General features: G+C 40.6%; 1 protein-coding gene across 1 annotated transcript in view; it reads right to left on the bottom strand.

Annotated features, from left to right (window-relative positions):
* Nucleotides 1-26407, bottom strand: part of GPATCH2L (G-patch domain containing 2 like) — a 62758-nt gene that overhangs the window by 7118 nt on the left and 29233 nt on the right. Inside the window, 5 exon segments of the mRNA XM_088839421.1 lie at nucleotides 4653-4747; nucleotides 21639-21724; nucleotides 22072-22107; nucleotides 23702-23741; nucleotides 24840-24907. Of these exon segments, the coding sequence (XP_088695547.1) occupies nucleotides 4653-4747; nucleotides 21639-21724; nucleotides 22072-22107; nucleotides 23702-23741; nucleotides 24840-24907 (325 nt within the window).

Consider the following 26407-nt stretch of genomic DNA (forward strand, 5'->3'; position numbering starts at 1 on the left):
AGAAATGGCCAAGAAAAACTTTTGCATATGTTCTCCCACAGAATGGTGGAATACTTTCCCCAGTAGCATAAACCAGCATGAGAATATGATTGAAATGTTTGTCAAGAATGATTAACTTAATATATTCATCATGCTCAGAAATGGAATACTAGACATATGGCAATAATGAATGGATTCTGGTAGGATAAAAAGTGAATAGAATCAAGAACTAGGTGAAACTTGTAACTTATAAAATATGACATTCCATTTACAGAAGCTTCAAAAACATGTAAAACTAGACAATATACTGCTTAGAGATACATGTGTCTGTCAAAACTATTTGAAAACAAAGAATGACAAATAATTAACCAAAAATATATATATTAGTATAATACAGTCCCACTCTCTGAAGGAAAATTTTTTAAAAAGACATTCTTTTTTGTTTTCCTAAGGGAATCTTTTGGATTGTTTAAATATTTATTCATTTGACCGCATCAGGTCTCAGTTATGGTACTCGGGACCTTGGGTCTTTGTTGCAGCATGCGATATCTTTAGTTGCAGTGTGTGAGATCTTTAGTGGCAGCATGTGAACTCTTGCAGTTGCAGCATAAGAGATCTGGTTCCCTGACCAAGGACTGAATCCAGGCGGAGTCTCAGCCACTGGACCACCAGAGAAGTCCTGATGCTCTTTTTTATAAAGTAGATGGTGGACACATGGATACTCGTTGTATTGTTTTTCTTTACTCCACATATATATTCTATAAACATTCTTTTGCAGCCATTCAATATTTATTTTCAAAAATATTTTTAACTTTAAAAAACATTTTAACCTAATTAAAAGGCATAGTAGGCAATAAGAATCTGCCCTATGACTCCTGAGACAAGGGCCAACCTAAAATGGAACTACTGAATCCAGTCACAGGGTTAGAATAATATTGAGAATAACTCTGTTTTAAAGATTCTGTTCACTTAATTCATACATTAAATATCTAATGAGACTGTTCCATGTGTGGAGTACTGTTTTTTAGATGCTGGGGGTACAGCAGTGAGTAAGACAGGTAAAACGTCCTGCCCTGGTGAATGCACTGCTAGCATGGCTGGCCTGGTATCTGAAATCTTATGCAACTAATTAACAGGTTAACTGTTGGGTACCCTTTCAAGGACACATATCTTATCCCAAGAAGGTCAAAAAAGTCTCTTGGAAGGGCCAATATAGTCAGGGCTTTTGGGGCTTCCCTGGCAGTTCAGTGGTTAGGACTGTGCACTTCCACTGCAGGGAGCACAGTTGGGAAATTAAGATCCCACCCCCCACAAAAAAAAAAAAAAGAAGTCAGGACTCTCAACAGAACATATTGTCTTCCCAATTCTCCTTCACCTAAAGCTATGTGTTTACTTTTTCAAAAAAAAACAAAGGAATTTGCACACCCAAAGCTCTGATTTGCCACTCTAACAAAGAAAATCATCACAAGAAAAAGAAGACTTGTTTCCATCTAAGTTCCTTATGCTTCTTATAACTACTTAGTCTCTCAAATTTTTAAGAAAATAACCTTTTTTCTTTTCTAGTTGCATTCTTTAAGAACATACACAATAGCTGGTTCACTTCAGTGTGCGGTAGACAGTACTGGGAAGTCCCTGTTCTGGTATATCAACCTTAAAAGCAGGTTAATACACTTACTCACTAGGATCCAGGGTGGATCCCTGTGCACTAAGCACAAGCATGTTTAAAAGCCACAGAGGGAAGGGGAATGGAGATGGATCTATCCAACGACCCCATGACAAGGTCCTTCTCCCTGGTCTTTGTTAATATTAATACAAAAAGACAGGAAGGCACGTTTTTCCTTTTTGTTCTTCACCTTTCTAGTCTTATTAGTATCTTTAAATCCAGTCAATTTAAACTCAAAACTTTCCACTAATGGGGGAGGGGGAAAGGGAAAAGATTTGTGGCTGCATGTTTAAGAAAGAAGCTGAATTCATCACGGTGACAGGGGAGAGTGTTGGCAGAGATCTGAGCTATTTATTCTTTTAGGAAAATCCTATAAAGAATGACACAAGGAAGCCTCTATCTGCAGTCTTGTTCATCACACTGGTGAAGAGTCCGATAACAGATGTATGCAGGAGCGTGATTTAGTGCCAGGAGCTGGCCCCTGATGTGTATTAATACAGCGGCAAAGCGGAACGCACCTCTCTTCATCACTCATTTCTATAAAAGAGGTGGAATCCGAGATGGCCCCATGTTAGGCAGAGCAAGCCCATTTGTTCTACTGACTGATGGCGCGGGCTTGGGCTATGTCCTTCACCTCCACGGGGCACTCAGGTTGTGGATAGGAAAAAAAAAATAAAATGTTCAGTGAAGCAGGCCTTAGTCAACAAGTGAGAGGAGCTGGGCTCAGCAGGGGACATGTTTGAGGCTCAAGTCTTCTTAATACCTCCCAGCACACTTCCTGATCTAAATATAGAGTGAGGATTGTGAACTCTACTCAACAGTTCTGCTCTTCTCAGCAATTAAGAGCTAAAAACATAAGCTAGATATTAAGGAGGGAAAAATGAACAAAAAGATAAAAGAGGGGAGACTACGTTTCACTGCTTCTATTAATTCCACAGACGGATGAAGACCTGGGTTTTGACGTGGAGTCATGGTTTGGAAGCAATCCTGTCACATACAAGCCCAAACACCTGCAGTGTTTATGAGGGCAGCTTGAGAGTCACAGGGAAACTGGACTGAATCTTAGTCTACAATTTATCAACCGTGTAACCTCAGTGACTATTTTAACCTCTCTAAGCCTCAATTTTCCTGTGTGTAAATTAGGAATAAAAACCAACATCTCCCTTATTAAGTTGTTGCAAAGATTAAGTGAAATAATTCAGACAAATGTTCAGTTCATGGTATGGCCATGTGAAAACTCACTGAGAAAAAAAAAGCTTCCTACAGCCATCAGAACTGTGATTGAGACTGTTCAGTATGAACCACTATCAAGTAGCCATCCAAACAGAAGCTCACACAGGTCAGTTTCAGAGGATGCTGAAACTTACTAATAAGTTAGAGAGACAGGAGTTTCTATCTGTCTGAGGTCTACTCTTTCACTCAGGTATCAAGTGCTCTGATCTATATATTATTGGGCTGGACAAAAAGTTCGCTCGGGTTTTCCCTTAAGCAATAATGGAAAAATCAGAACGAACTTTTTGGCCAACCCAATAACTATTTTCTGAAAAGAATAAAATAATTTATGATATACTCAATTCCCTCAGAGTGAATTCACCATCAGCAAGAAAATAACCGTAAGTACTTCTGATAGGTCCTCCAAGCAGATACACTCTTTTTAACCAGAGTAATTCATCCTAAAATGTATTGCAATGCATAAAGTATTTCTGATGATTACTAACTACATTTAATTATCTTAACTCCAAAGAAAAATATCTACAGATATCTAATATTCTTGATGATATAAATATATAATCATCCCCCTTTTTTCATCTGAGAATAACATACATACAGAGCATCTAAATCAATGAATCTTTCTATGTGCATATACTCATGTAATCCTGAACAAGTTCATGATATGAAGCATTTCCAGCATCGCAGAATACTTTTTTATGTCATCCTCTGGTCCCTACCCTACACTGAATGTAACTACTATTTTGGTTTCTATAACTAGTTTGGCCCAGAAAACTTTTAAGGTTTAACTTGAAAACTTAATTAGAAATTTCATGACTAGAAAAATATTAACACTCTACTAGACATCGATGCTTTTGAACTGTGGTGTTGGAGAAGACTCTTGAGAGTCCCTTATACTGCAAGGAGATCCAACCAGTCCATTCTAAAGGAGATCAATCCTGGATGTTCATTGGAGGGACTGATGCTAAAGCTGAAACTCCAATACTTTGGCCACCTCATGCGACGAGTTGACTCACTGGAAAAGACTCTGATGCTGGGAAAGGTTGGGGGCGGGAGGAGAAGGGGACGACGGAGAATGAGATGGCTGGATGGCATCACCGACTCTGTGGACATGAGTTTGAGTGTACTCTGGGAGTTGGTGATGGACAGGGAGGCCTGGCGTGCTGTGATTCATGGGGTCGCGGAGAGTCGGACACGACTGAGCGACTGAACTGAACTGAACTGAGACATTAAATGGAGAAGGAAATGGCAACCCACTCCAGCCTTCTTGCCTGGAGAATCCCAGGGATGGCAGAGCCTGGTAGGCTGCCATCTATGGGGTCGCACAGAGTCGGACACAACTGAAGCGACTTAGCAGCAGCAGCAGCAGACATTAAAACAATGATACTGTATTGTACTATACACCAAACAGGAAAGTAAATAAACCCGTGTGGCTCCTTTACTACTGACTAAACTGCCGCCCTACCAGGGTTTTCATTACCGCACATCTAACTTCCTGTCTGGGCTAGAGCAGAAGTGCAGATAACTCCAGATTGCTGATGGTGGAACAGAGGGATTCAGATTCAAGAAAGCAGAAGACAGTGAAAAAGCACAGACTTTAGGGTCAGAGAGACTGCAAAGAAATTACTTTTCACATTCTCAGTTTTCCTATATAAAATGGGAATAAAATTACCTACTTTCTCATAAAGGTGAGATGAGAAGGTGTATAAAGCATATAATTCAGTGCCTGACACACAGCAGGAGGTCAATAAAAGATATACATACATATATATATACTTACCAGCATCTGGGCTGGACAGAGTCGCTGCAGCCACAGGCTTCCGTTTTCTCTTGATGTCCCGGGAACATGGGGGCCCCAGGTGTATGTTTGCCTGTCTGCAGATACAAGGAAGAAAAAATACCGCTTTAAGTGTGTAATTCTTATTGTAAGACACTATGTTCAGCCCAGATGAAACCCTTCACCCATTATACACAGACACTAACAAAATGCGCACCACCCTTTGCTATCAAGTGTCAGTACAAGATTATTCAGAATTAATCCTAACTTATTCTTAACACACAATATATACCCATTTTAAACTTATTACCTGAATTCAGAGCAGACATTCAAGATTAATTTCAATAAATATGTGCTTCATTACATGCTGGTTTTGTACAATTATTTTTCATAAAAACCACAATTGTTCTAAACTTGTTAATGAAATACTTACTCCCAAGTGGCAATATATTGAAGTTTAATGCTGCATGAACACAGATATTTGCATAGAATTTTAATAGCAGGTTTAACCCTTCTATCAGTATAATCTGGATTTCTAATAGTGACTATATCACAAAATAAGTTCAGTTTCTGTGATTTTTAAAAATATTAATCTATGTGCTAATAATAGGTTCCCTGAAATAAATATTCAGCTTATTTAAAAAAGAAAACAGTAAGAATTTCAATGCCAGAAAAGCAAAAGATTTTCTGAAAGGCGGTGGACTTTTAACACTGAAATTTTGGCAGGCTATTTTATATAATTTTTATTTTATGTTGGAGTATAGTTGATTAATATCTGTCAAGATGGCGCCCACCACAGTGAGACCCAGTTTCCCCCACAGCCAGTCCCTCCCACCAGAAAACTTCTACAGGCCTCTTATCCTCATCCATCAGAGGGCATACAGAACGAAAATCACAATCACAGAAAACTAATCAAACTGACCACATGGATCACAGCCTTGTCTAACTCAATGAAACTATGAGCCATGCTGTGTGACAGACAGGTCATGGTGGAGAGTTCTGACAAAACGTGGTCCACTGGAGAAGGAAATTGCAAACCACTTCAGCATTCTTGCCTTGAGAACCCCATGAACAGTACGAAAAGGCAAAAAGATGACACTGAAAGATGAACTCCCCAGGTCGGTAGATGCTCAATATGCTACTAGAGAAGAGCAGAGAAATAGCTCCAGAAGGAATGAAGAGGCTAAGCCAAAGCAAAAACAATGCCCAATTGTGGATATGCATGGTGGTGAAAGTAAAGTCCAATGCTGTAAGGAGCAATACTGCATAGGAACCTGGAATGTTAGGTCCATGCATCAAGGTAAATTGGAAGTGGTCAAACAGGAGATGGCAAGAGTGAACATTGACACTGTAGGAATCAGTGAACTAAAATGGACTAGAATGGGCAAATTTAATTCAAATGACCATTATATCCACTACTGTGGGCAAGAATCCCTTAGAAAAAATGGAGTATCCCTCATAGTCAACAAGAGAGTCTGAACTACAATACTTGGATATAATCTCAAAAACAACAGAATGATCTCTATTCGTTTCCAAGGCAAACCATTCAATATCACAGTAATTCAAGTCTATGTCCCGACCACTAATGCCAAAGAAGCTGAAGTTGAACAGTTCTGTGAAGACCTACAAGACTTTCTAGAGCTAACACCAAAGATGTCCTTTTTCATCATGCAAAAGTAGGAAGTCAAGAGATACCTGGAGTATCAGGCAAGTTTGATCTTGGAGTACAAAATAAAACAGGGCAAAGGCTAACAGTTTTGCCAAGATTATGCCCTGGTTATAGCAAACACCCTCTTCCAACAACACAAGAGATGACTCTACACATGGACATCACTAGATGGTCAATACTGAAATCAGATTGAATATACTCTTTGCAGACAAAGATGGAGAAGCTCTATACAGTCAGCAAAATCAAGACTGGGAGCTGACTGTGGCTAAGATAATGAAATCCTTATTGCCAAATTCAGACTTAAATTGAAGAAAGAAGGGAAAACCACTAAGCCATTAAGGTATGACCTAAATCAGATCTCTTACAATTATACAGTGGAAGTGACAAATAGATTCAAAGGAGTAGATCTGATAGACAGAGTGACTGACGAACTATGAACACAGGTAAATGACACTGTACAGGAGGCGGTGACCAAAACCATCCCCAAGAACAAGAAACACAAACAGGCAAAATACAAATAGCTGAGAAAAGAAGAGAAGCAAAAGGCAAAGAAGAAAAGGAAAGGTATACCCATCTAAATGCAGAGTTCCAAAGAACAGCAAGGAGAGACAAGAAAGCCTTCCTAAGTGATCAATGCAAAGAAACAGAGGAAAACAATAGAATGGGAAAGACTAGAGATCTTCTCAAGAAAATTAGACATACCAAGGGAACATTTCATGCAAAGATGGGCACAATAAAGGACAGAAATGGAATGGACCTAACAGAAGCAGAAGATATTAAAAAGAGGTGGCAATAATACACAGAAAAACTATTAAAAAAAGATCTTAATGACCCAGATAACCATGATGGTGTGATCACTCACCTAGAGCCAGACATTCTGGAGTGTGAAGTCAAGTGGGCCTGAGGAAGCATCATGACGAACAAAGCTAGTGGAGGCGATGGAATTCCAGTTTGAGCTATTTCAAATCCTAAAAGATGATGCTGGGGAAGTACTGCACTCAATATGCCAGCAAATCTGGAAAACTCAGCAGTGGCCACAGGTCTGGAAAAGATCAGTTTTCATTCCAATCCCAAAGAAGGGCAATGCCAAAGAATGTTCAAGCTACCGAACAGTTGCACTCATTTCACATGCTAGCAAAGTAATGCTCAAATTCTCCAAGCCAGGCTTCAACAGTGTGTGAACTGAGAACTTTCAGATGGTCAACCTGGATTTAGAAAAGGCAGTGGAACCAGAGATCAAACTGCCAACATCTGCTGGATCATAGAAAAAGCAAGAGTATTCCAGAAAAATACCTGATTCACTGACTACACTCCAGCCTTTGACTGTGTGGATCATAACAAACTGTGGAAAATTCTTAAACAGATGGAAATACCAGACTACCCGACCTGCCTCTTGAGAAACCTGTATGCAGGTCAAGAAACAACAGTTAGAATCAGATATGGAACAACGGACTGGTTCCAAATTGGGAAAAGGAGTACGTCAAGGCTGTATATTGTCACTCTGCTTATTTAACTTATATGCAGAGTACATCATGCGAAATGCTGGGCTGGATGAAGAACAAGCTGGAACCAAGACTGCCAGGAGAAATATCAATAACCTCAGACATGCATATGACACCACCCTTATAGCAGACAGCGAAGAACTAAGGAGCCTCTTGATGAGGGTGAAAGAGGACAGTGAAAAAGCTGGCTTAAAACTCAACATTCAAAAAACGAAGATCACAGCATCCAGTCCCATAACTTAATGGCAAATAGATGGGGGAATAATGGAAACAGTGACAGACTTCATTTTCTGGGGCTGCAAGATCACTGCAGATGGTGACTGCAGCCATGAAATTAAAAGACACTTGCTTCCTGGAAGAAAAGCTATGACAAACCTAGACATTGTATTAAGTAGCAGAGACATTACTTTGCCAACAAAGGTCCATATAGCCAAAGCTATGGTTTTTCCAGCAGTCATGTACAGATGTGAGAGTTAGACCATAAAGAAGGCTGAGTGCTGAAAAATTGATGCTTTTGAACTGTGGTGTTGGAGAAGACTCTTGAGAGTCCCTTGGACTGCAAGATCAAACCAGTCAATCCTAAAGGAAATCAACCCTGAATATTCATTGGAAGGACTGATGCTGAAGTTCCAATAATTTGGCCACCTGATGCAAAGAGCAAACTCATTTGAAAAGACCCTGATGATGGGAAAGATTGAAGGCAGGAGGAGAAGCGGACGACAGAGGATGAGATGGTTGGATGGCATCACCGACTCAATGGACATGAGTTTGAGCAAGCTCCAATGATGGTGAAGGACAGGGTAGCCTGGTGTGCTGCAGTCCATGGGGTTGCAAAAAGTTGGACATGACTGAGTGATTGAACAAGAAATAGTTAATTTACAATATTGTGTTTATTTCAGGTGTACAGCAAAGTGATTCAGTTATACATATATATGTATGCATTCTTTTTCAGATTTTTCCCATATGGCTTATTATACAATATTGAGTTCTCTGTGCTGTACAATAGATTCTTGTTGATTATTTTATATACAGTAGTGCTTATATGTTAATACCTAATTCTTAATTTATCCCTCCCTCCAACCTTTCCCCTTTGGTAACCATAAATTTGTTTTCTATGTCTGTGAGTCTGTTTCTGTTTCCTAAGTATAGTTCATTTATATCGTATTTGAGAGTCCACATATAAGTGATATCATATATTTGTCTTTCTCTGACTTACTTGACTCAGTATGATAATCTCTAGGCCTATCCATGTTGCTGCAAATGGCACTATTTCATTCTTTTTACGGCTCAGTAATACTCCATTGTGTGTGTGTGTGCATGCGTGCACAGTACACACGCATCTTCTTTATCCATTCCTCTGCTGATATACATTTAGGTTGCCTCCATGTCTTGGCTATTGTAAATAGTGCTGCAATGAACGCTGGGGTGCGTGTATCTTTTCAAATTATGGTTTTCTGCGGATATATGCCCAGGAATGGGATTGCTGGACCATATAATAATTCTATTTTTAGTTTTCTGAGAAACCACCATACTCTTTTACAGTGGCTGCATCAAGTTACATTCCCACCAACAGTGTTAAGAAGTTTCCCTTTTCTGCGTACCCTATCCAGCATTTGTTATCTGTAGACTTTCTAATGATGGGCATTCTGACTGGTGTGAGGTGGTACTTCACTGTACTTTCGATTTGCATTTCTCTAATTATTAGTGATGCTGAGCATCTTTTCATATACTTTTTGGCCATCTATATGTCTTCTTTAGAAAAATATCTATTTAGATCTTCTACTGATTTTTTGACTGCTGATTTTTTTGATATTGAGCTGCATGAGCTGTTTGTATGTTTTGGAGATTAACTGCTTGTTGGTCATGTCACTTGAAAATATTTTCTCCCATTCTATGGGCTGTCCTTTCATTTTGTTTATGGTTTCCTATGCTGTGCAAAAGCTTTTAAGTTGAATTAGGTTCCACTTGTTTATTTTTTATTTTCATTACTCAAGGAAGTGGACCCAAAAATATATTGCTGTGATTTAAGTCAGTTTTCTATGTTTTCCTCAGAGTTTTAGAGCATCGATATCTTACATTTAGGTCTATAATCCATTTTGAGTTTGTTTTTGTGTATGGTGTTAGAGGATGTTCTAATTGTACACATAGTTGTCTAGCTTTCCCAGCACAACTTATGGAAGAGACTGCCTTTTCTCCATCGTATATTCCTGCCTCCTTTCATCACAGGTTGATCACAGATGTGTGGATTTGTTTCTGGGCTTTTATCCTGTTCCACTGATCTATATTTCTGGTTTTGTGCCAGTACCAATACTGTTTTGATGAGTGTAGTTTTGTAGTATAGTCTGAAGTCAGGGAAACCAATTCCTTCAGCACTCTTTCTTTTTCAGGATTGCTTTGGCTACTTGGGGTCTTCTGTATTTCCATACAAATTAAAATTTTTTGTTCTAGTTCTGCGAAAATGCCATGGGTAATTTGATAGGGATTGCATTGAATCTACAGATCGCTTTGGGTAGTACAGTATTTTGACAATACTGATTCTTAAGAACATGGTATATCTTTCTATATGTTGGGTGTCATCTTTGATTTCTTTCATCAGTATCTTATAGTTTTCAGAGTACAGGTCTGCGGTCTCCTTCAGTTCAGTTCAGTCACTCAGTCGTGACCGACTCTGCGACCCCATGAATCGCAGCACGCCAGGCCTCCCTGTCCATCACCAACTCCCGGAGTTCACTCAAACTCATGTCCATCAAGTCGGTGATGCCATCCAGCCATCTCATTCTCTGTCATCCCCTTCTCCTCCGGCCCCCAATCCCTCCCAGCATCAGAGTTTTTTCCAGTGAGTCAACTCGTTGCATGAGGTGGCCCAAGTATTGGAGTTTCATAGGTAGGTTTATTCAGAAGTATTTTATTTTTGATGTGATGGTAAATGGGATTGTTTCCTTAATTTCTCTTTCTAATCTTCTGTTGTTAGTATATAGAAATTCAAGAGATTTCTGTGTATTAATTTTGTATCCTTCAACTTTACTGAATTCCCTGATGAGCTCTAGTAGTTTTCTGGTAGCATCCTTAGAATTTTCTAAGTATAGTCTATGTTATTTCCAATTTGGATTTCTTTTATTACTTTTTCTTCTCTGATTGCCATGGCTAAGATGCTGGTATGCTATTTCAGTTCCCTGCTTCCTCCTTCCTCTCAACCTAGGCAGATCCTACCCCTGATTAAGGACCAAGCTGAGTGAGTCTCACATCTGCACACAGCTTTCCTTGAACATTCTAGGCCGTATCACCCATGAATCATTATTTAACTGGTATATATGTATCTGGTTTCTCTAAAGAGGTTAACGTCCTTGAGAACAGGGATCACGTTTACATTTACTTCATAATTTTCCAGTGACCTACCAACTTCAGCACAAGGCACATAGCTGATCCCCACTAAGTATCTGTTGACTAAAATGGATATGAATGAATAAAAGTTTTTAAAAGAAAAATTCTCAATTGTACACTTACGGGGGATTCAAATGGTAAATTTCTTTTTAGCCATGCCACACAGTTTGCAGGATCTTGGTCCCCTGACCAGGGATCAAGCTTTGGCCTGGGGAGTGAAAGCACTGAGCCCACCACTGAGTGAAACCACTGGACCACCAGGGTGCTCCCTAAAACGGTGAATTTTATGTCGTGATATTTTAATACAGCTTTAAAAACACAGCCAGAGTACAAAGCATATACAAAAGACTCCAATACAATTGTATCAGATGAACTCCTAATTGGTAGTCCTCGCTGGGGAATCAAGTCCCATGGCTTAATAGCCTTAAAAATGAAACCTCACTCAAATCTAAGAGAATCTAGGTAGCAAGGCAACAAGACTACTGTTGGATAGGCAAATTTTCCTATTCAGAGGTCCCCAATCTGGCAACTTACACAGTTTAAAAGCATATGGGCATGTGTACCCACATGCTTCCCTCTCGCCCTCACATACACACATATATACTCTCTCTCTTTAAACAGCAAAAGCTTAAGAGTCAACTCAATTTATAAACAAGAAAAAAATAAGAATTTGACCGAAATCATAAGAAATATTTTAGAATGCAAAGAACACTACGAAAGGCAGATATTTACAATATAAAGCCTATGGTCCAAAAAATTCCACCTAAGTCACCTTTTATTGATCATTTGCATCTATATGGCAAAAGACTGTAAGTTAGGTACTCCATGAATAGTTAATTCTGAAACCCCAAGTGAAAGGTAAGTATAAATGTGTAAAATAGCAGAAACGATCCATTTTTTATACCTTATGGAGTTCTGGGAATAAGTATAAATCAGTATGCTGATTTAATAATAAGAAACACATAAGACAGAATGTCAGAGGTAGACAGGTTTAAATGTAGAGATATTAATTGCCTTTGAAGTCAAAGACACAGGCAGAAAAGAAAGTGACACTACAAATTTTGTTTTTCCTCAAAACAGAGAAATGTACAGAAAAGAGCTTCCATTTTTCCCACAAGCAAGGTGCCTGAGTAAATACTATCCAAGTCCTTTGTTCTAGTTCAATCAAAAGTGAAAGTGAAAGTCGCTCAGTCTTATCTGACTCTTGTGACCCCATGGATAGCCCATGGACTTCTCCAGGCCAGAATACTGGAGTGGGTAGCCATTCCCTTCTCCAGGGGATGTTCCCAACCCAGGGATCGAACCCAAGTCTCCCACATTGCAGGCAGATTCTTTACCAGCCGAGCCACCAGGGAAGCCCAGCTCAGTCATGCTTCTCCTAAAGACCTAGAGAAAGAGAAAAGTCAAGCAAAGGAAACAGTTTACAGCCATGCTCCTTTCTTCTTTACCTTAAGCTCACTAAAGGCCTCACTAAAACATTTCAGATTAAACATTAACCCCATTTCTTCAAACTAAACAATGTTATTAGACATCAAAACAGTGGCTACCCTTGAGCTGTGGATGGTGGAAGAAAAGGGACAGCTACTAGAAAAGGCTCAGGGAACTTGCAGGATTCTTTCTGGGAATGTTCCATTTCTGGATCTAGATGCTGGGTAACTTGGATGTGGCTTCATGAAAATTCATCAGGTGTGTATTTCTTCATACACTTCTCTGTACGCATATTATCCTTCAATAAAAAGTTTAATTAAACACTATTGCTTCTTCAAGGTCAATGTTTATGAAATGCTGTTTTGACAGATACAAAATAAGTCATAAGAAAAACACTCAAAAGGGTTTTAAGGTAGTAATTCTCAAAGTATCAACTTGAGCTAAACAAAACAAATACTGCCTTTTATTTACACACCATCCATCGTTTCACAGCTCTGCGTGCTTGATATATGTCAAGAAGATGGCTGAGGGCACATATTATCACTCTTCATGGACCTAGTCAGTAACATTTATCCCACATTTTCAAGGAATGACACATTTTGGAATAAACATGTTTACATTTGAAACCATTTTAAATGGAAATGCGATGTTTTTTTAAATGCTGATTTTAGTAAAATGAAAATAAGTATTACCTGCCTACTGTTCTGCACACAGCTATGCACCACACTATATGGTGCAACATCCTGAGGAGGCTGCTGTGCGCTCAGGGTGGTCCCTGCCCCACCTGCCCCGGGCCTTGCTTCCTGGATCCCCCACTGGTCTCTGCTCAGCGATGCTGAGGGCTTCAGGGTTAACTGTCCCTACGTTAAATGACTTCCGACTACTAAAGCCTTCAGCCTGTCACTTCTCTGCAGTAAATGGTCTACTTCTACCATCCCATTCCCACTTCTAATTGTTACACCTTCAAAATTCACACATTCCTCTTAGAAAAGAATTGGAGGCTTTCTGAAACCAGACAACACAGTTGATTAAGTCAATAACCTTATTTTGTCATAAAAGTATGTAGTTCTGTGTGGACTATTTCCTTTCTACTCAGGAGGGGAGTTTTGCTCCTTTCACTGTTCAATGAGTTTCTACCTGGTGGAGGAGATGATATGGTGGTGAACAAAACAGTCTCTTCCCGAATGGACTTTATAGCCTGGGCCCACTTCCAGAGCACAGCTTTCCCAGTTATCGAACCTGCAGAGAAAGGCACTGAGAAGAGACGTCACGCTCACTCCTGAAATTCAGGTTAGCGCTCCTTCCCTCTTCAGACCATTTCCAGGTTGGAGAGTTATCTCACAAGAGGCAGAGTAACTTCACAACTTAGGGCGAAGTAACAGCAATGAATATTGTGTTGCTGTTCCTCTGACAGTGTCACTGTCTCACAAGACAGAACTGACACAGCAGCAGGGGGACAGCAAACAGGTGAGGCGGCGTCCCAAAGGACCAGGGGTCGGCGTGAGCCTCCCCTTCTCACTGGCGCAGACCCCGATCCTCACCCACTGAGTGGCAGAAAATTTAACTAGATTTCTTTTTTTTTTTAACTCTTTCTTTTTCTTTTTAAGAGCAGTGCAAGTTGCTCTTGTACGGTGAACCATGTACTGTGTAAGGAGGGAGGGGATCTTTCAATTATGCAGAGGCAAAAAAAGGCTAAGTACTAGTTAAGCTAAAGCCACCACCAAGTTAAAACTCCCTTCTCAACTGAAGTGACATATGGTTAACAGAATCATGTAAGGAGCTTTTACAAAATACACATCTCCCACCATGCAGGGATGGAAGAAGAATCTGTAATATGTTTATTTTGAAATTCTACCTCAGGTAATTCTGATAAGCTTCTACCAACTGTGAAAATTACTGAGCTAAAAAAAAAAAAAAAAACCCAAGGCCAAGCTAGTCCATAAAATAGATCTAAATATTTAACTTAAAGAATAACAGAATGACTAAATGAATATAAATATAGATGAAAAATATATTTATTATTCCCCAGTATGCAAGGAATTAACCCAGAGAAAAGACAGGCTACGTTCATTCTGTTTCGTCTGATCTGGGCCTCAGTATTCTTCGGGCACTACTTCTTTCACAGCATGAGTGCTGGGTCAGTACTTCTCCTAAAAGCATCACATTCAGCAGCATTTGCTGAAAAGGTATGGGGGTGGTGGGGGTGGAATGAACATTAAAAACATTAAATACACTCTTTAAAAATTCTTACTTTAGGAAAAAATAATCACTAAATTCACACTGTAACTGTGAAGGTGAATGCTGAAGATTAAAAATTAATTGAAAGAGTATTCTGTATATTCACACGTAAACACAACACGTCTATTTTATTTTTTACTGCAGGTAACTAAAAAGATCAGGTGAGTTGTTAAAACTGCAGTGTTACTTAGGAAACTGGGCAGGTCACTATGTCCCTGGGGCAGGAATGTACTTTTAGGGGAAGAAAAACTTACTTTGAGAAATACATGCATGTTTAATAGAACCAATGTTGGCAAAAAATAAATAACTGAAGTGACTGCTTTAGATTTAGAACAAAGATGTTTAAAGTCATTCCTAAGGAAAGAAAATAGTCTTCTTCCGTCAACAGCAAGCTAATTTTTAAGGAATGGTTCACCTTCAAAAAGCACTCATTTTTAAAACTCACTGAAAAGTTCATGTTTTGGTATGAAATAAAAATGAAATTTATTTTTAAAAGATATTTATCTGCTGTACTTTTCCTTTAAAACACACAAATAAGTAACATCAGGAAAAAACTATAGATATTTCTAAGGACCAAAGGTCATATACATCATATATTCCAATTATTCTCCTTAATTACTAATCTATTCACCTCAATTATTTTTAACAAAAATTTATGGAGGCCTACACTGTGCTGGGTGCAGAGGTTATACACAAAATGACTGAGCCAAGGGCCCATCCACCAGGAGCTCACAGCAGAGGGAGGCAGGCCGACGCCTAAAGAACTAACAGGTCACACAAGACACTGAGCTGTAATCAAGAAGCAAGGAAGGTGAGAGGGGAGAGTGAGGGAAAAGAGGATTAAGCCCAAGGAGTACAGACCCCTTCCTCACACGTGATTTTACCTTCAGGGTTAAGTGACATTTATTAAACACCCGGTCGGGGAAATATATCTTCAGACTTGCACATATGACAGGATCCAGGCCTATGACACTAGAAACAGGAGTGTCGTAGGGAGGAGAGAAAACCACCTCACGGTCAGAGGACACAAAGGAGGTTTTCGGAAGAGATCCTGGCAATCCCACTCGTGTTTTCACTCAAACCAAACCCTTATATGTTTGTGACAAACTGCTCGCCAGCACCTGAACATTCTCTGTAATCCACTTACTTCCCTTTGCTGGGCGAAGGCTGGCATATCGTGAAGCTGCCTCATGCCACCCACAGGAGCAGAACAGTTCCATATCCGTTGGAAGGATGGGCATATTACAGTAGCAAAACAAGAGAAAGAGAAAATGCTTTCATCATTCCATACCTGGCAGTAAGATGCCAGCTGGCTGAGAGCTGCTATAAACAAGACTGTCCAACGGAGGACAAAAGATTCCAGAACTGTGCACTAGAGAATGGAAGTTCCGGCAGGAGTGGGCGGCCTTATGGACAACGTTACGGCACAAACATTTCCTAACACAGGACCGAAACCAGGCACTGAAGAGGCGAGCCAGAGCCGCTGTGCATCACAGCGTCCCCAGCAGACCGAGGACTAATAAAAGGTTCTTTCCCCCAAGCCCTGAGGTAAAACCTGAGGCTGTTTACTATGGCTCCAAAGGTCAAAATTAATAGCATGAATTGAGTCTTCTTTTTGCTCTTTGAAACTCCTTGTCAAGTGGCACAGCCAGCTGGGCACACAACTCTGATATGCAGATCATAGCGTTTGTGAACAGATAAAATGAATTACAATGAGTGCAGCCTATCATATTTCAACTAACAGGAAGGTCTCTCTCTTTTTCACCCAAGCACTGGCCAAATGCCTTCTCTTACAGTCCACTTGGGGTCATTTTAAACACCTCAAGAATCTATACTAAATACTCATTAGCAAATGACTGGAAGCCAACTCAAGGTTTGTAAAACTGCAGTTATCCTTAGAACAGGGTAGTGTAGTTAACTATATAACATAAATAAGTGTTAGCTACCAGTATGCTAAATATTCAAGTATATTATTTCATTTTGATCCTGACCAGCCCCCCAAATATTGATATTTTCATTTTCAAGGTGAGGAAATTGAAGTATGGGGAGGTTAATTCTTTTGCCCAGGTAAAAGCCAAGACTCTCATCTGAGTCTACCTCAAACTAATATGAGATTAAAAACTTAAAAGAAGGAATAAAAGAAATGGTAATATACTACAAAGTGATCACCCTAAACAGAGGAAAGATCAGGAAAGCTGAAACTCAAAACTGCCGCAAGATATTCAAAAACTACAACTGGTGACTTGTGCATCATACAAAGAGATGTAGCAATTTATAAATTCCAGTTATGGTTCTCTAAGACAATAATGGTTTAAAAAAAAAAACTCCCTTTCAATCAATAAACCTCTCATTTTGGAAAAAGCTGCCTACAGCACTAGCTCCTTATTACCATTCTGGGACTGTGTCCTTGACAGCGATACCAGCGCTCCTACCAGAACACCAATCACACCATCTGCTGTTGGAGCAGCAGCAGTTCTTAACACCGGCACCCGGTCTCGCTACTTTCATAGCAACAGCCCAATACCAGCAACCAAACCCAAAGAGCTGGCTCACGAACGGTACCCATGTATACCCTGCCCACGATCCAGCTACCCACACACTCACCCGTCAGCTCTGCCCATTTGCCCACCACTAAGTGCTGGACCCTACTGCTCTCCTCCTCGCCTGCAGCAGTTCTCTGATGCTAAGAGAAGCCCAGCATCGTCCCTTCCGTACAGAACTGTGCTCACAACACCCAAGCACAGGCCAATTATGAAATGGGCTTTCCTGTTAAGTAAATTACAAAGCATCAGTCATAAAACCACATGCATTTAGGGCACTAGTTCCCACCCCTGGCTGCATGTTAGAGACACCTGGGAGCTCCAAAATACGCCAATGCCTGGGCCTCATCCCAGGCCAATTAAATCAGAATCTCGCAAAGTGGGGGACCAGCCTGGATATACCTTTTGTTTTTTAAGCTTCTCAGGTGATTCAAAAGTACAGCCAGGGTTGAAAACCAGCAAACTTCAGTATTTCTGAAGGGTGGTATTTCTGAAAACCTCTTAGCCCACAAATGAATTAGGTGGTACAAAGACCACAAAGGTTCGCTGTCACTGCACCCGCCATCTGGGTGGTATTAAAATGACACATTGATCAAATTTCTCTTAAAATCACATCCCCATTATGTCTTTGTTTACGGCAATAGAATGCTAAACAAGAGAGTACCTTGAGGTCACTCACCGCCCCCCAGCGGCCCCCAAGCCTCACTTGGAGAAGGCTCTAGCAGCGAGGAGGTGCTTGAGGAACCCTCCCTCTCTCGCAGCTGAGGGTTTGGCGGGAGTTGAACTGGTCCCATCCAGGCAGGAAGAGGCCTCAGCTCAGTAACCCGACAGGAGGAAACCTTCACAGTTCAGGCATGATTATCAAACTCTTTGTGCTCTTACAGGAGAGTAATTATAGGCATGTGAAAAAAGGGAAGCGCTCCCCGAGGAACTCTTCCTCACACGCTTCCCAAGAGGCAGCAGGGCCATTAAAAATTCCATGATGAAGAGGAAAAACAGCCTGGGAACAGCCAGGAGGCAATACAGCAAATTAATACACCAGGCCTCCTCGGGGAAAGCTGTGATAAAACAGGAAACACTTCTCTCTTCGCAAAATAAAATTATACCACTAATGATAACATAGTCACCACACACACACGCACAAATCGTTCTAATGATGGGTGTGAAATTCCCAATGCTGCCCAGATGCTTTGAAAGGAATCTTTACGACAAACAAAATGGAACAAGAAAAAGACAAAATTTCCATCTGAAACAGTTTTTAATATGGTCGTTCACCTGCCTCTTCCCTACCACCACTGACTGCTCTTTAACAGTCCTTCCCCAGGTGCCAGGTTCTGCTAAATGGTCCACTCTTTGCAAAGCCCACCATCCACTTCTGAATCCGACAGCCTCTGTCAGCCACACTGGAGCTAGGCTGCTCCTTCTCTGCTGACCCCTTGCCAGGCAGGGACCTCGCTAAAAGGAAAACAGGGAGCACCGAGGGCAGTGTCTCATCACCCACATTTCCTGAAACCTGTGGAGGTCACTTGTGCTGACCATTTCCCACAGACTGGGGATTCCCAAGCTTTAGTGCTCGTGCGCCCTCACCAGTAAAAAATCTGAACACTCCTTATATATGTAATACATACACATAAAACAAAAATATGTGCTGCTAGACTAATATATGTATAACTTAAAAAAAAATTTAAGGATAAGATAATAAATAAATGTAAGTTTAAAACTGTTCTGCCCGTGCCCCAAAGAACCGTCATGTTTGCAATCGCACTTTGTATCCACTGCCCCAGGAACGATGTCAGGCAGGACAAGGATGAGCTGTAAGTGTCCACACTCTCTCATCCTGCTTTCAGCAACAGTCTGAAGAAATAAGCAGTACTCCCACAGAGCTGAGTGCACCAGAAACACAGCCTCGGCTTCCTTACGTTTCCAGGTCTGGCCACAAGCATGGCCGGGGTAAGAGAACAAAGATAATGCTGTGGATAATGAGATACATAAAGAAACATGAAGCTCACACCCACTCCAACCAGGATGAGGTCTTAAGGGCAACAGGAAACCTGACGAAAGCATGGATATACCGATCTCAGCACAGCTCAAGGTAGCAGAAGTAAGGGGAGGAGGACAAATAATCCACTTTCAGTATCTGACACGACACGGCGTTACACATACAGTCTTCCTAAGGAGCACACGTGGACATGGTTTTATTTGGTATTAAGACAAGTAGCTGGAGGACTGCTTTCCCATGGACTGAACTCTCCTTTTCCAAGACAGCCTGGGCACTACCGCCTCTAAGAAAAGCTCCCTGAGCCTGAGTCAGGAGCTGCTCTTCCGAGTTGCTATCACTCCGGTGCACACATTTAGGTACCAGGCATTCCTAACTGTAATTGTCCATTTCCACACCTGACCCTCCCATGAGGATATAAGCTCCTTTAGGATAGTACTGGGAGAAGGCAATGGCAACCCACTCCAGTACTCTTGCCTGGAAAATCCCATGGATGGAGGAGCCAGGTAGGCTGCAGTCCATGGGGTCGCGACGAGTTGGACACGACTGAGCGACTTCACTTTCCCTTTTCACTTTCACGCATTGGAGAAGGAAATGGCAGCCCACTCCAGTGTTCTTGCCTGGAGAATCCCAGGGACGGGGGAGCCTGTAGGCTGCCATCTATGGGGTCGCACAGAGTCGGACATGACTGAAGTGACTTAGCAGCAGGATAGTATTAAATATTTAAACAAAGTACCCGGCACACAGTAAAGTGAAAGGAAGTGAAAGTGTTAGTCACTCAGTCGTGACTGACTCTTTGCGACCCCAGGGACTGTAGCCCACCAGGCTCCTTTGTCCGTGGGATTTTCCAGGCAAGGATACTGGAGTGGGTTGCCGTTCCCTTCTCCAGGGAATCTGTCCCACCAGGGATTGAACCCGGATCTCCTGCATTGCAGGCAGATTCTTTACCATCTGAGCTACCAAGGAAGGCTTCCCAGAAAGGCACATAGTAAGGAGTCAGCAAATGATGAATGAATGATGGCTAAATAGCATGTGACTAAGAAAAGGCCTTACAGTAGTTTACTAATATCCCCTAATTTTCCAAGCTCTTACTTAACACCATGTGTGATAGTCTCTTTTCAGAAGATTTTTCCTACTGAAATACTACTTTTCCAGTAGAAGGTCAGGCAGGCAGTTACAGTGCAGAGTTCATTATTATAGGCCATAGCAAATATCCTAACTATATCCCTGAAAAAAATAATTTCTTTGTGCAGCCTGTCCCCCCAAATCTATGAATATATCCACTTAACAATGTGTTAGGAAGAATAAAGAAAAAAAAATCATTGGAACCTTGGAAAGAAATTCTTTGTGCCATGAGAAATAATAAAAGTTCTATGGTTCAGCCTATTAGCTGCTCCTTGTGTGCAATAACCCACTAGGGCGTGCCATCATAGAAACCATATTTACTTTGCATTTCACCCAACTTGAGAGAATGTATATTCAGAGGCACTGATTTCATTCTGCTATGCAAGTGCAGGATTTATCCTGACAAATTCATACTGAACGCCCCATAAGCGCCAGACACTGTTAGGCGTGGGGGATGGGCGTATCAGGGAACAAGACAAGGTCCCGGCACTCTGAAGCTTATAGTCTAGTGAGAGACAAGGGGAAAAGTAAGAAGATACACAAAACAACAATAAAGTCATTACAGACTGTAATTAGAGCTCTAAAGGAAAGAGATAACCAGCGGTGAGAGGTGCAGGCAGGCGCTTTTACACAGGATAGCACGAGGGGGTCCTCCCAGAGGAGGTGGCCCCAGCTGGGGTGAGAAAGAGCCAACCACGGGAAGAGCTCTAAGACGGCAGTCCAGCAGAGGGAACACGTGTGAAGGTTCGGCGGCAGGAAAGAGTCGTGAATCTGAAGAATAAAACAGAGCTCCCAGGCACAGGGGGATCTCTCCCTCAGTGAGGAGGAAGTCTATGAAAGGAGGCTGGACAAGAAGGCAGGAATCAGATCACAGAGGATGAGTCAGAACTCAGGTCAAAGCTGAGGTTTTAAATCATCCAGTAAGCCATGGGACCACAGGAAAGATACTTCAACCCTCTGCCTCAGTTTCTGCCTCTTTAAAACAACTTCTGACCTCAAAAAGTTGTTGAGAGATCAAAGTGGACAGTAGACACTAACCTACTTTAATCTGAAAGGCTTATAAAAGGACAATAGTATCACCTAAAAAAACAGTCCCTAGGACACAGTTACCTGGCAGAGCAGTGTGCTGGTGAACATCTTCGGTGAGAAGCATCAGCAAGAACATCCAGGGAGTAAAGGGGAGAGAGAGGATTAAACTGCAGGAATAAATGAGATTATTTCAGTAAGGCTTACACGAAACAGACCTGATCCTAAAGGGCTACCTGCTACTTGCTTACTTTTCCCCTTTGACTATTCAACTCTCCTGTCGTACCACAGACACCATTCAATCAATTTGTGCACAGTCAACAGTGTACCCACAAATGCAGCGTAACTAATTTAGCCAGCCTCAAAAACAGACTATTCCTTGGTAAGCAGCAATTTTTCCAAAACTTCTGATACTTGATAATTACTGGCAGAATACAGTACTTTCTAACTGACATAAAGGGAACTTATGCCTATTGATTTTCAGCCCTTGTTCCCAAGAATACTAGCATGAAATTACCTTGTCCTTATCCTGGCAGATGTTTCCAGTGAATAACTGGTTAGCACAAACCAGCAGCAGTGTAGTGGAAACAGAACTAGATTAAGAATTAGAATATCCAACGTTTAGTTCCAGCCTACCACTGAGTTGTCATATATTAGAAACTATAAAATCTCTTTGGGCTTTACCATCCTCATCTGTAAAACAGATGTATCACTATCTGTCTTAACTATTTCATGGGATTACTGTGAGGGCTACATAAAATATTGCTTTTGGTTAAGAAAGTAATTTCAGTTTCTCATCTGTAAAACACCTCAAAAGGGGGTTGTAAGGATCAACTGGGACACTATATAAAAGTACCTCACTTTATGTTGGCTAGCCTTCTTTGGATTTTTTCCTACAATAAATACTCCCCTCCCCCCACATTTCAGAAATAAATATATATGAATACTAGAAGAACAGTGAATGGTGCTAATAATTTCAAAAGAACTTAAAAAGTACACAAATTAAGCAACTGTCTGTCATACAGGTTCCAGTCCCAGGGCTGTATGACTTTGGGCAAATAGTTTAAACCTCGTTTGTAAATAATCCATCTCATCTGTAAATTAACAGATCTGAATGAGATGATCATCACAGGTCTCTTTGCCTTTAAATTCTGATGCAAACACAATTAACACTCCAGCGTAGCAATCCCCAAACTGTAGTCTCTCACATTCCACCTTAATGACTACCTACCGATCACCTGCTCTACTACTTATTCCACATTTTCCTTCATATTAATTTTTACTCAGCATTGTCATCACTGTATTTCTCTGAAATAACGAGTTTGATAAAATGATTACATTTTTCTAATATAAATTATTGTAACTAAAGTAAAAACTGTGTATCCACATGCCACTAAAATCATGTAAATTCACACCAGTTAGGTCTATCACTGTTCTAGTTCATTTGGAAATAGTAACTTTCAAGACGAAAATTCCAAGTCTAAAAAGTATTATCAACTTATTAACAAGATAATAAGCAGAAAAAAAAAAACCTATCAGTATTCATCTATTTTACAACTAATCATCAAAATGAAGCAAACTCTCTCCCAACAAAACTCAAAAGGCTAGGACATTAAAGGAACACATTGAGAGCCACTGTCACAATTTTAAAATTAGGACCTTTATAAAGGCCTAGATATGCCAAGGGCCCCCTCAGGGGTAGCTAGAGAAAACAGTAAGAGGCTCTAAGGCCTCAACCCCATTTCACCCAAAGCAGCTCTACCTTCCTCTGCTTCATGTGTTTAGGATTGCATTTCTCAGCATGGGCTGCTAATACTGAACTAAAAAATAGGCAAATGAAGTTCATTCTGACTTTTTACTGCAAAGTTCAAAACCAGAATAAAAACTGGGTTCCTATGAAATATGTTATAAGTAATAAACCGAAGATCACAGCTGAACCTAAAAAGGGGAACTGGCTCTTGTTCTTATTAGTGAACACTAAGATATTTTTGGAAAACAGTTCTCCAAGAAAATCAGAATAACATAAGGACAGGAACCTTACCTCATGTGCAGAAGCAGAAATGTGAGGGGAATCAGAAGCCAAGGCTTTATTCTTTCTAAAGAAAAGGAAATCAAATGATAAAGATGACAAAGAAAAATAATCTTACCTGATTTCGTTCTCTTTTCCCAGCTGATGGTAACCAGAAACTACAGAGAGGGAGAGAATAAGAGGAAAGAAAACGATAAAAGAAGTGGAGAGTGAAGCCGCTCAGTCGCGTCCGACTCTACGACCCCATGGACAGTAGCCCGCCAGGCTCCTCCGTCCACGAGATTCTCCAGGCAAGAATACTGGAGTGGGTTGCCATTTCCTTCTCCAGGGGATCTTCCCAACCCAGGGATTGAACCCGGGTCTCCCGCATTGTAGGCAGACACTTTATCGCCTGAGCCACCAGAGAAGTCAAAGAAGTGGTAGGAACATTATTAGAGATGAGAAGATAAAAAAGATACTGGATTAATGAAGTGAAGAAAAAAGAAATGAGGGGAAAAATGGAATCAAAGGAGAAAAGGAGATGCTAAATGTGTATGAACTTTTTTTTTGCAGAAAATGACTCTTCAAAGTAAGAAGTCCGAATACAGAAGACTGGACACTAAAACAACTCAAGATGATGGTGTGAAACCAATGCACTCTCAGCTGTGCGGTGAGAGCAGGATCCCAGTTCAACAAGGGCACAGACCACACCCTGTCAGTTTTATAACAAACAGCCAGGCTGGAAGGATATAGGATCACAATTGGACACTGACCATGACACCAACTAGAGACATCAAAGAGCCAGTCGTGTTAGGGCAAGGCTGTCACAAGAAAAGGCAGAACAGTTCTTCTAGAGCTACACACAGGCTCTCCAGTAGCGCTTATCACATTAGTGAGAACAAAAACATATTTCTTTGTCTAGAGGTCTAAAAATGGGAAGCACATACAGAAGAGAATACAGAAGCAATCACACATTTTGAACAAAAAAATTTTAAGAGATGGAAAAAACTAATTTAAAATACAACATTCTCATTAGAGGCTACTTTTACAGTGTAGCACCTAGAGACACAAAAAGGAAAGAAATAAAAACTAGTCTAGAAAGGAAAAAACAATCACTCTCATGAACTTAGCATGTTAGCCATGTTATAAAGTACCAATCTTTAAGATGACCTCATTCAGCTCTACAACAGAATTTCCAGGTTTCTTCATAAAATATTCCTCTGTGGTCTCCTCCAAGAACAGGTTAGGAGAGCACCGGTAAATACAGACGCACTTACTCTTTCTGCCGAGGGTCACTAATGAGGTGGCCTATCCTCTCAGTACCCAGATTACTTATGCTGGACTCCTGAAAAGGTAAAGAGGTAAAACAAGCATTAAGTATGATCTGTCACCAAATTCACGCTTTCCCATGATTATACCAGCAACCCCAAAGCACATGGCAGATGTCAATCTTAAAATCCAATAGCAACTAGACAGCTTTTTGTGGAACTCTATTGTAAAAGTATTGCATGTTATTCTAGACTTAGTTTTCTTTAGTGCTCAGAAAAAGTATTTTTTTTAAACTGTGTACAGTATTTTAATATACCTCCTGGACTTATTAAAAAATGTCAAAGTAGAAACAGTTTTTTAAAAATCCAACAGCAGCCAATTTTTAACAAGCCAGCACACCAAGATCCCTAGAGTCATTCACTTATAGCCTCAACAGCCTTCATAATGTGACATTTACAGAGTCCTCACTAGGAACACCTAAGTATCTACTGACTAAATGTATACATGTCAAAAGATTTTTGTAACTTACAAAAACTGTCACCCTGTATTTTGTCTGTTAAACATCATCTCCTAAAGTAAAAATACAACTTTGTATAAACTGGTTCTTAAATTAGTGGTTCTCAAGATTGTAATACAAAATCATATCCATACCACCACACGCAGTTCAGAAACTAATCTCAAAAAAACTGGAAAATGGCAGAAGGCACTCACCCTTCATTTAACTTGAGTACATTTACAGAGAATATCTATCACAGAACTTGGGCGGGCGTATTGACAGTACATGAGCAAGAGTTACACGCATATGAGGACGTGTTAGGATGAAAGAGCATAAGTCATAGGCAAGAATGTCAAAAATGTCAGACCTGTTACTCAAACACATTTGTTTCTGGGCAAACACTACTATCTGTATTCATCTGTGTGTGGATTAGCCTAAATATGAGGGTACACATTTTAGCAGAACTGGCTGTAGAAAAACTAACTTGGAGGTCAGATTTTGGGTTGGAGTGGAGCTAAATGAAAAGGCTTCCCATACTGTAGTCTTCCTATTTTTCACTCCTTACACCTATGCCTCTTGGTCACAGACACAACCATGGTAATGGGGCCAAGAAAAAAGATAGGTGAAAAATGAGCTATTTGTTACAGCAGAAAAATTATTAACTTAAAGTGCCGTAATGTTTAAACTTACAGTTTATTACTGTGTAAATTACAAGCAGTACTTTGCGTAATTAGCAGCTCGCTGGCAGGGAGCTGTGAATGAAACTCATTATTTATGATTACAGTTTAGAAAAAGAGGAGAGAGATAGGGGAGGGAGAAGAAGGGGGGCAGAACAGTGACCTCTGCTAGAAATGACAAATATCCCTTTAAGGTGATGAAGATGAATTAACCAAGTAAATATTATCCTATTCATTTGAAATCATTACAGACACATCCAACAGGCCCTACTTTCCTTCCAGGCAAGCTAAAGGGGGTCCTCCAGGATGAAATTATTTACTTCCATGGGCGTGGAAGGCTCTTATTTTATAGGAGCTGAGACAAAATAAGGTAGGTGTTAGGGAGAACACCATGTGTCAAGCC

This window comes from Moschus berezovskii, chromosome 9 (assembly GCF_049115385.1).
Source record: "Moschus berezovskii isolate FMDL1 chromosome 9, NW_MosBer_1.0, whole genome shotgun sequence".
Classification (NCBI taxonomy): Eukaryota; Metazoa; Chordata; class Mammalia; order Artiodactyla; family Moschidae; genus Moschus; species Moschus berezovskii.